The sequence below is a fragment of the Bufo bufo genome, chromosome 2 (genome assembly GCF_905171765.1).
Source record: "Bufo bufo chromosome 2, aBufBuf1.1, whole genome shotgun sequence".
In the NCBI taxonomy this organism is placed as follows: Eukaryota; Metazoa; Chordata; class Amphibia; order Anura; family Bufonidae; genus Bufo; species Bufo bufo.
Window position 1 is genome coordinate 634,516,180 of NC_053390.1, and position 11,419 is coordinate 634,527,598.

At 46.1% G+C, this 11,419-nt stretch overlaps 1 protein-coding gene across 1 annotated transcript in view; it reads right to left on the reverse strand.

Annotated features, from left to right (window-relative positions):
• SETD7 (SET domain containing 7, histone lysine methyltransferase) overlaps window positions 1-11,169 on the reverse strand; it is a 35,630-nt gene extending 24,461 nt beyond the window's left edge. The window contains exon 1 of the mRNA XM_040418470.1: window positions 11,015-11,169. Coding sequence (XP_040274404.1) covers window positions 11,015-11,054 — 40 coding nt within the window. The 5' untranslated portion in view covers window positions 11,055-11,169. The remainder of the gene's footprint in view (window positions 1-11,014) is intronic.
• Window positions 11,170-11,419: the final 250 nt, after the last annotated feature.

The following is an 11,419-nucleotide window of genomic DNA, read 5'->3' on the forward strand; positions in this document are numbered from 1 at the left end:
TAATAGTAGATCTGATCCATCTTCCGATCGTGGCTTTGGATGCCTTTTTCCCCCTGTTTGGACCCCCATACTGAACGAAAAGGTTATCATCTTTCCTAAATTCTTTTGTTAAGTCCAGGTATTGTATGATGGTATCCCGGACGTCCAGGAACTGGAACTGATCTTGTGATGGGTCGTCCTTGGGAAAAGATGGAAGGATGATCTCTTGGTCTCTGTGAAAGTCCGACACCACTTTTGGGAGAAAACCTGGATCTAAACGTAAAACTATTCTGTCCGGGAAGATCGTGAGGTATGGTTCCCTGCAGGACAGCGCTTGGATTTCACCCAGACGTCTGGCTGAAGTGATTGCTACTAGGAAGGCTGCTTTTAAAGATAGGTGTTTGAGAGATATATCCTGCGTAGGAGAAAAAGGCGAATTTGTAAGGTTTTTTAGGACCAAGTTTAGATCCCATTGAGGCGTCCTAGGGGTTAGGGAAGGTCTCAATCTTGAGGCAGCTTTTATGAACCTCCTTATCCACCTGTGACTGGCCAGGTCCGTATCATAACAAGCCCCCAAAGCAGAGATCTGTACTTTGAGAGTACTTGGTCTAAGGCCCAGATCTAACCCTCGTTGGAGGAAGTCTAGCACTTTTTTAATATTGGGAGAAGAGTTTACGGGAGGAGTCTGGCCAAGCCAACTACAATATTTTTTCCATATCTTAAGATATATTGCAGAAGTAACTTCTTTCCTGCTGGACTTAAGGGTGTTTATGACTTTCTCTGATATCCCTCTGCTTTTTAGGATTTCGCGTTCAGAATCCAGACCGATAGTCTGAAAAGACCTGGATTCTGGTGAAGAATTGGACCCTGAGAGATAATGTCCTCCCGCGGGGGGATTATCCAGGGTTCTTCCAGAGCTAGTTCTTTTAACACTGGGAACCAATTCCTTTTTGTCCAGTACGGGACAACCAGTATTACTGTTACTGGGTCCGATCTTATTTTCTGCAGCACCCTGGGTATTAATGGCCAAGGGGGGGAAGGCATAGGCTAGATCCCAAGACCACCTGACTGAAAATGCGTCTATCGCCCAAGGGTTGTCTCTTGGGTTTAGGGAGCAAAAAGGGATGGACCTTTGCGTTCTTTTTTGATGCAAACAGGTCTATCTTGGGGGTCCCCCACCTCCTGGTAATCTGCTCGAATACGATTGAGTTTAGGGCCCATTCCCCCAGATCTATGGTTACTCTGCTGAGAAAATCTGCCTGTATGTTTTCTGTACCCTTTAGATGGATAGCAGTGATGGATAGAATGTTCTTTTCCGCCAAGGAGAATATTTTTTCTGCCAATTCCTTTAAGCCTGATGATCGTGTGCCTCCTGATGTTCCAGGTATGCTACGGCTGTTACGTTGTCCGAGAGGATTTTTAGGTGTTTTCCGGAGACCCTGTCCTGTGACACCTTCAGCACCTCCCAGATTGCCCTCAATTCTCTGTGATTTGAGGAACATTTTCTCATGGCGTCCGACCAAGTGCCCTGGTAATTTATCGAGCCTATTTTTGCTCCCCATCCTGTACCACTTGCATCCGTGTTTATTTGAATCTCCGGATCTTTTACCCAGGGTACACTCTTTTGCAGGTTTTCCTTTTTCATCCACCATTTTAAATCTGATTTTACCTGACTCGGGATGGGGATTTTTTTCTCTAGAAAGCACTGTCTCTTGTCCCAAATTCTCAGGATCCAAGATTGGAGAATCCTGGTGTGGGCCTGAGACCAAGACACCGCTGTTATGCAGGAGGTCATTGTGCCTAGGAGGCTCATGGCATTGCGAATGGAGCACTGGGATTGACTTCGGAATTTTTGTGTTTTTTCCATAAACGACGTAACTTTTTCCCGAGGGAGGGATGTCACCTGGGAGACCGAGTCCAGTATTACCCCCAGAAATTTCATTTTGGTTGAGGGGACTAAACTTGATTTTTTCAGGTTTATTACCCACCCCAGGTCTGAAAACCTGTGCATCAGGTCTCTGGTAATGCTGGTTGTCTCCTGCTCCGAGGGTCCCAGGACCAGAAAGTCGTCCAAGTATGGGAAAATTTTTATCCCTTCTGCTCTCAGAGGGGATATCATTTCTACTACTAGTTTTGTGAATACCCTTGGAGCAGATGAGATTCCAAAGGGTAACACGGTGAACTGGAAGTGTCTTACAACTCCTGAGCTGTCCACTAGGGCAAACCTGAGGAATTTTTGCGATGATCTGTTTATGGGGACGTGATAGTACGCGTCTTTTAAATCTATGGACGTCATGAAGTCTCCTGTTCTGATCAGGGGAATGATGGATGTTACAGATTCCATCCTGAATTTCCTGTATGCGACCGCTTTGTTTAATCCTTTTAGATTTATAATAGTGCGGAAGGTACCATCTGGTTTTTGTACCAGAAATAGACTGGAATAATAACCCCTTCCTCTTTCTGTACTTGGGACTTCTGTCACAACGCCTGAGTCTATAAGTTGCAGGATACCCTGCCAGATTTTTTCTATTATTTTTGGGCTGTGAGAGGTTATTTTGAACCTCTTTGGAGGGACTGAGGAAAATTGTATCCGGTAGCCATCCCGAATTATATTTAGGGCCCATGGATTTTTTGTAATGGACTCCCACTGGGACAGAAAATTCCGCAGTCTTCCCCCTACTCTGGCGTCATTGTTTATCTTTATTTTAGGGGTTAAGAAGGAAACCTCTGCCTTTTCCCCCCTTCTGGTAACTCCACCTACCCCCCTTTCCTTTGCCCCTATAGGGTCTAGTTTGGGAGTTGGAGGAACGAAAGGGCTTCTTTTTGGTCTCTTCCGGGAACCCCTTTTTTTTGTCTGCAGCCTTTTCCAGGATAGAGTCTAATACGGGTCCAAAAACGTATTCCCCAGAAAACGCTATGGAGCATAGTTTTGCTTTTGATGCTCTATCCCCTCCCCAGGCTTTCATCCACAAAGCTCTCCTTGCGGAATTGGTGAGGGCCGCATCCTTAGCGGCGAACCTCACCGATTCCGCCGAGGCATCCGCCAAGAAGGCCGTGGCAGATTTGAGGAGTGGGATAGAGCTCAATATTTCCTCCCTAGGAGTCTTGTTTTTGATATGTTCTTCTAGTTCGTTAAGCCAAAAACACATAGATCTTGCGACTGATGTTGCGGCTATGTTGGTTTTGACCCCAAACATAGCTGTCTCCCAGGATTTCTTTAGGAGAGAGTCGGCTTTCCTTTCCATTGGGTCCTGTAGTTGTGAAGAGTCCTCAAATGGGAGGGAAGTCTTCTTAACTACTTTCGCCACTTAGATGTCAATTTTGGGGGTCTCGTTAAATAATTTGACGTCCGCTGGATCAAACAACAACCGGTTTCTGAATTCCCGAGATACCCCTAGTCTCCTCTCGGGGTCAGTCCACTCGTCTAAGATCATGTCCTTTAAATTTTCATTCATTGGGAAAACTTTTAACTTTTTTGCTCTGAGTCCCCCGAACATCTCGTCTAAGACAGACCTTGGTTTTTTCACCTCCTCAATCCCCATGGTTGCTCTGACAGCTCCCAATAGCTCCTCCATATCCTCGGAAGAAAATAAATATTTTTTATTATCTTCCATTATCTCCCCCTCTGATAGAACGTCAAAGTCCACATTCTGTCCAGAGGTGGAGGCCCCCTCGTCCATAATCTCCGAAACAGAGGAGGATGGGGCGGATAATCTAGTTTTTTTTGCAGCAGGAGGTGTAGACGGGGCTGATCTGAGGGAGGCCAAAGAGGACTTAATTTCGTTCTGAATAAGCGTTTTGACCTCGGACAAAATTGACGGCTGCTCCTCTTTTATAAGGTCTTTTATGCAGCTCTGGCAGAGCTTCTTTTTATAATTCTCGGGGAGCTTCTTATTACAAGTTGCACATCTTTGAACTTTAGACCTTGTTCTGGGCTCTTTAACTCCCTATAAAAGAGAGGAGCAGCCAGGTATCAATAGACAAAACAGCAAGTAAGTCAAAAAAGGATACATCATTTTGTCTTTCCCCACAGGGGAACTCACTGTTGGAGTAGCCGAGGGAGTTTCAGAGTCCATCTGGGCTGTAGAGGCGTCCGGGGCTTCAGGAGCAGACATTAGTGCTGTATGCGCCAGGAGGAAGATCGGTGCCACTGCCTGTTTGAATCTGCCGCCACAAGTAGTCAGTCCGGCGTCTGACGTCACCGCCGTGCGGCCGATCTAAGCTCCGCCCCTTCCTGTCTAAGCTCCGCCCTTTTGCCTCCAGCCGCCGGGAGCAGAGAGTAATGCTGAGGCTTCCTGTCGGCGTTCAGCATGCTGCTTCCCTGCGGTCAGCTTCCTCAACATAGGGAAGGGGGACCGCACTGTGGGGAGGGATACAGGCTCCTGGTACAGAAGCGAGATCGGCTCCATATGAATCCCCTGCCCAGCTTTGGACCAGACCGCAGGAGGGCAGGGGACGAGGACGGAATCCTCAGGTATTTTATAAAATAATAAACTTTTTCTTCACCTCCACCAGGAGGGCTCTCTGTGTGGTTGACCCCGTAGGGACAGGAAACACTGAGGGTGAGTGTGGGTGGTGGCCTTTTAAACTCTGTGTGTTCCTGCCCCTACAGAGGTCAAGGGTCAATCTCATAGTAAAGCCGTCATGGTGGACGAAATGGAAACATTTTTTTAATTGGTCTTTATTAAAAATAAACCCTTTGACTTACAAAGGGTGTACTGTTTTTAGATGTGTGAATCCTTTCACTTTATGCCAGTCATCTAATAACACTTCTCTCTAAATTACTAAAAGGTCATAAGCACTACATTCTTATCTGTAAATTAAGGATTGAGCTATAATGAGTGGTTATAATGTCACAGATCAGGAGCCAGTCAGCTCCCTAGAGAACATTCAGATTCTGCTAGTAGAGCATCTCAGCTCTGTACAGAGAAAAGGGCTCGATATTTTTAAATGAAGACCAATTGAAAATATTATTTGCACCTCAATGGGTACAATACAAATTAACAAAATTCCCCCAAAAGGTGTACGTAGCCTTTAAGAGCACCTATTAGATGCATTATAGGAAATAAACCAACATATGTGCACGTTATATGTGAATGTGCTGCGCAGTCTAACTGATCAACAGGCATCTTTCCGGCACTAAAATGCTATGGCTGCAACCACCTCTCAGACCAAATTTCACACTAATTTACTTAATGCATCGTCAGGTTTTTAGTCATTCCTCACTTCAACCAATATATGATTGAAGGAATAAAATGGCCAGAGCAACACTACCTGTTTTAGGTGGTATATAGTAAAGGAAAAGAGATACCATACAGACTAGCACTATTTGGGGTGAGGATATGTCTGTAAATTTGTCAATAATGAAAACTTATTACGGAGCCATTGCATATGAGTCACAACTCAAGGGTCCTATAGCGAGTCGTGAGCCACATTTGTGCTACTGAGCTAATGATTGAGGACTAGAGATGAGCAAAGCGATTTGTACAAAATCGATTCATTCATCAAACAGAGTTCTTGAGCAACATTGTTTTTTTCCGGCTGCTCAAGAAGTTTTCCCCTTACCGCTTGATCGACAGGGCCAGACTTCTCCACTGCCCTTAACAATCTCGCGCCTGCACTTCTGCTCCTGCGCTTGCGCCGCTACTAGGATCTCTGCTACTGGAGCAACTGAGTCTCTGCGCTTGTGCTGCTACTCAGAGCAATGATGCAGGAGAGAGACTGTCAGGGATGGGTGAGATGTCCAGCAGTGTCAATCAAGCGGCAAAGGGGAGCCTCTTGAGCAGCGAGAGGCTATCCCCGCTGTTCGATGAACTAATCATTACATACAAATCATTTTGCTCATCTTTATTGGGGGACCACTGTACTAAAGACTCCCTTAAAGAGTGTTCACATCTGCTTTGGGCTTTCTATTTTTTCCGTTTAGTCGTAGGAACAGATAGACGTAATTGTAGTCTAGGATGGATACCTACAGTCCCCAGCTGACTATAATGGGGTCTGTCAGGTTTCTGTCATTTTACCAGCATGGATTTTTCTTGCTGTTTTGATGGAATCTGTGATGAAGGCTCCTAATGGAACCCTAATGCAGATGTGGACAAACAACAGCAGCCTGGATTCCAGACTGATACATTTATCTACACCTATACATTGTAGCAAACCTCAGGAGGGAAGAAATATTTGTGCCATGTCTGTCTCAACAATATTACCTAGACTGGATTACAACTGAAGAAAAAGATCAGCCTTTTCATGTAAACAAGATATAACTTAAATGGGTTATCCGACACTAACAAATGTTCACCCATATGCCGGGCCACTCACACTGATTGTACTCCTGTTCCCCGCACCGCCGCAGCTGCTTCTCCCTGTGCGCAGATGAAAACATCTGGTGTCGGGGGAAGCGGGGTCGTCTAGCCGATGGCAGGCGGTGACAGGGACGAGCCTCCCTAGTGTTACCGCGATACTAGGGAGGCTCGTCACCGCCTGCCATTGGCTGCCCCCACGACAGCGGATGTTTTCTTCTGCGCACAGGGAGAAGCAGCTGCGGCGGTGCGGGGTCCAGGAGTGACGCGGGGAGCCAGGTAAGTAGAATCAGTGTGAGGGGCCCGGCATGTGGGGGAGAATTTGTTAGAGTCAGATAACCCATTTAAGGTGCATTTACACTACCATATGAAATTTGCAGCCTTTGACGTCAATGGGATTTGCAGAAAAGTATAGGACATTTTCCATCTTCTGTGGAACGGACTAAGGCTACTTTCACATCTGCGGCGCTTTCCCTTTCCGCTACCGAGATCCATCATAGGATCTCAATAGCGGGGGCAAACGCTTCAGTTTTGTCCCTATTCATTGTCATTGGCGACACAACTGAACTGAAGGGAATGGAGTGCTCCAAAATACATTCCCTTCCGTTTCATTGCATTCCCATCATATACACAAAAAAGCTGCAAGCAGCGTTTTTGAGCGTGTCCTGGGATGTGGATGTGGTCCATCATGACTCACGGATGCAGAAAGTACACGGATTTCTTCTGCTTTCTGAATCCGTACGGTCCTGTGAATGCACCGTTACAGGAAGCAGAGGTCTTCAGAATGGCGTAGACGTCAGATACATTTATAAATCACAGTTTTAATGACTTGTCACTGCCTCCATAGTCTAACACTGTTCTTAGCAGTATCTTATAGACTAAGCCCTTTATCTCTCACCTTCCTAACCTCCCTCGTCTGCCTGTAAAGAAGATTATGGTCACGACTGCAGCCTGTCTGGGCGAGAGGTAATTCTCAGGTACTGGAGCGTCAGCATCTCTAGAACCAGGCGCTGCTTTACCACACTACTGACATATACTGGATTCCCTATGGTTCGAAAATATCCAAGATTTTTATTTTCTTGCTGGAAAGACAGCTTCTCGTCATTAACATGCAGGGGTTTATTACAAGGCCTCAGCCTGATTACAATTTACATGCTTCAAGGTCTCAAGTACAACCACAGTCACAGAGAATGTTTCCTTACATTCACACGGCCGTTTTAAGAGCAATGGTAGTCTATGGGGTTATTCACACGGCCGTTTGAAGAGCAATGGTAGTCTATGGGGTTATTCACACGGCTGTTTTAAGTGCAATGGTAGTCTATGGGGTTATTCACACGGCCGTTTTTTTGATGGCCCATCTATTTTGTCCGTTTTCACAGACTGACAGCCCCATACAAATGAAGGGAACAGTTTTTAACAGGTATTTCCCAAAAAGGCATAGAGTGAAAAAGGACCATTTGTGTGAATGTAGCTTTAGGGTCCATTCACACGTCCGCAATTTCGTTCCGCAAAATGCGGACCCATTCATTTCTATGGGGCAGCAAGATGTGCTGCCCGGATCCGGAATTGCGGATCCGCACTTCCGGGTCCGCAATTCCGATCCCGAAAAAAATAGAACATATCCTATTCTTGTCCGCAATTGCGGACAAGAAAAGGCATTTTCTATGAGAATGCCGGCGATGTGCGGTCCGCAAAATACCGAAACACACATCGCCGATGTCTGTGTTTTGCGGATCCACGCATCCGTGGATCCGCAAAACACACACGGGCGTGTGAATGGACCCTTACTCTGTTCTAGGAAATATATTGGTCAGATAGAAAAAAAAAACATATAGTGCTGAGGGTGACAGGAGACAGTTTCGTCAAGCGGCGTTTTGGTGTCCGTCTCCAAAGCGGAATGGAGATGGAACAGAGGCAAACTGATGCATCCTGAGCGGATCCTTTTCCATTCAGAATGCATTAGGGCAAAACTGACCCATTTTGGACGGCTTGTGAGAGCCCTGAACGGATCTCACAAACGGAAACCAAAACGCTAGTGTGAAAGTAGCCTAATTAGTAAAGGTCTCTCGCTAAACTGGAGCCTTTCTAAATCCCAGAGTCTCCAGATGGTTCAAATATATATATATCCCTTTACAAATTAACTTATGCCTTTAGAAGTGCCTTAGACATCCACCAGAAGGTTCGGGGGGCAATGGCCCCCCACACAGGCTGTCACACCACTTTCCTTTTTGAGGGGGCTACAGGACAGGCATCACTTTTTCCCCTTCGATCTGTTGCCTTTCTGAGAGACCAAACAGACTGGCAGAGAATGAAGCAGGAGACAAGATGGATCCACCGATGGGACCAGCAACCTTCAGTACTTCAGCTGCTGTGAAACTACAACTCCCAGCATGCCAACATGCTCGGCTGTTCTCACAACTCCCATAGATGTGGATGGAGCATTCTGGGAGTTGTAGTTTCAGAACATCTAAAGTGCCGGAGGTTGCTGATTCCTGATCTATACAATGGGAAACAGTCCCTCGGCAGACTCCAGAGACCCCACATCTATAAGGTAAGTTTATAAATGCTTGCACCAGGTGGACATCAAAAGATAAGAAAATGATGTCACTAGGGCGCACTATACATACAAAATTACCTCCAGTGTATGTCATTTTTACAGGCAACATACAGTTTATGCATACATAAAAGGTTCTTAAAGGGGTTGTCCAAGATTTAAAATCTTGGACAAGCTCTGAAATAGCCTAAAACAAAAAAAAAACAAAACATGTTATACTCACTTCTCTCTTCGAAGTCGTTCTCTGAGGTGCTAGCCCGGTACACTGGTGACATGCTGGTATATGGCACCTGACCACAGAGAATAGCTCTTGAGAAAGAGGTGAGTATAGGATGATTTTTTTTTTATTGTAGGCACCTGCAGGGCTTGTCCGAGATTTTTTTATGGTCTCAGACAACCCCTTGAACGGGATTTTCCAAGTGTTTAAAGCAGGGATGGCCAACTTGTGACTCTCCAGCTGTTGTAAAACTACAATTCCCACCACGCCCTGCTGTAGGAAGTCTGGGCATGCTGGGAGTTGTAGTTTTGCAACAGCTAGAGAGCCTCAGGGTGGCCATTCCTGGTTTAAAGTGTACCTAGACTTATAAATAAACTTTATTAAAACCTACTCTAAATGTGATTAGATTATTATTTCTAATGTACTTTATTTTTTTCTTTGACTTTTTCTAGCGAAATAGATACCTAGGTGCCTATTGCGCTTTAGAATCTGTACAGCGATGTAACATAGTACTAATATATATATATATATATCCATAATAAACCTTAGCAAATTACTGGGTTCGAGGGAGCCTGTCACTATGAAATGCAGTGCAGTCTGCAGGGTATACAGCAGGAGGAGCTGAGCAGACTGATATATAGTTTTATGGGAAGAGGATCTAAAAAACGTATACATATCTGAGCTAAAGACAGCCCATGTGGCTACTATCAGTGATTGACAGCATTCACTATGTAGAGAGCTGTCACTATAAAAAACCAAAACAATACCGCTGATAATCTCGAGCATGCGCCGTTACTTCGTGCTCAAATTATCTGCCTGGTAAACTGAATCAGTGATTGTGCACACGCCGCTAAAATTCGTTTCGCAGCACATACAAATTTATTTAAGCGGATTCTTTTTTTTATATCACTGCGTATGCACCAATACTTGCGGTAACGGTGCATGTGCAAGATTACCAAGGCAATGCAAGATGTGCAGCCATGTTAATCATCGGCAGAGGGTTCGTCCAGAGCTGTGGGCAGTGGCAGACTGGGGTGCCTAGGGCACACCAGTAAAATTTATTTTGGGGGCCCACCGTACAGATACATTCAAATATTACCTGCTCATACAGCAGCAAGATGCTACCAGATGGTTGAATATGGAGGTCCCTGCATAGAGAAGGTAGGTCCTGAGGAAGACGACACTGACAGCTTTCCTCTATACCTAGAAGTCATCTCAGCTCTGATCGTGTCTATAATAATAACCTGGGGAGTTTCTTTATTAATCTATAAGGTTTTTTATATGAACATAGGCTGGTTGAGGTGCTGTACACTGAATATATATGTAGTGCAGTAAGTCTACTGTGCCACTTGTGCAGGGGGTGGGAGACTAGGGGCCCACCTTGCTCAGGGGCCCACCGGGGATTCACCTGTACCCCTGGGGCCAGTCCGAGCCTGGCTGTGGGAACGCACTCTTAAACGTGTAAATTTGTTCCGATGAACGCACTAGTTGGATCATCACTACCGCACATCAATCTGCTCCAGAACACGCTGCACTGCGTTTTATAGGGACAGGTTCACTTTAAGTAACATGTTGCCCATACTTCTCCTCCTCCTGTCTGGGGACATGGCTGATCTCTACATGCTGTAGCCTGACATGTATTCCTAGGCCAGGAAGTCTGGGATCTGCTGACCACTTTCAGATCACGCAGCTTGTCATGGATCTATAGGAAGTGGATCCCTGCTTATGGAAACTTGCTGTCTCTGGCCCCCTGCCATGCTGTCTACTTCTCCTTCTATGGGCTGGATCTGCAGCTCCTAGGAATACTGTATATAGAAGCCCCCAGCAGCTTGCATCACATTGCGCTGTGTGTACAGGGCACTTCCTTTTTGGGGAGACCCTATTTCAGCCTGCACGTTACCGCTCACATGTCAGCCATGGATCTACACTACGCCCCGCGTGCACATCCAGACACAAAGCACCCACCTGCCACCGTCTCCTCCACGTTTTCATCATCGCTATCCATGGCTTCCGCCGCCAGTGACAGACACCAAGTTCTTCAGCATGCGGGTGGCTCTAGAGCGCCCCCTCCCTCCACAGAGTCTGTGCGCCTGCCTACCAGCGCCCCCCGGTGGACACAGCGTGCACAGCTCCTCTAGTGGCTTGCACCCATGTCCTCTTCTAATAAGCAGCTGATGACATCACCCAACCTGGGGCGAGCTGTCATTTCTCAGAATGGGATGACTTAAGGGAAGTCAGAGATCCTGGAAGATGGCATCATGTATTTCTCTACAGACTTGACTTGTCACTCAGCATTTCTTGGTACAGTGCTGAAGGTCAGGTCAGAACTTCTGTTTGTGTATGTTAGAAAAAAGGGCAACCTCCGACGTG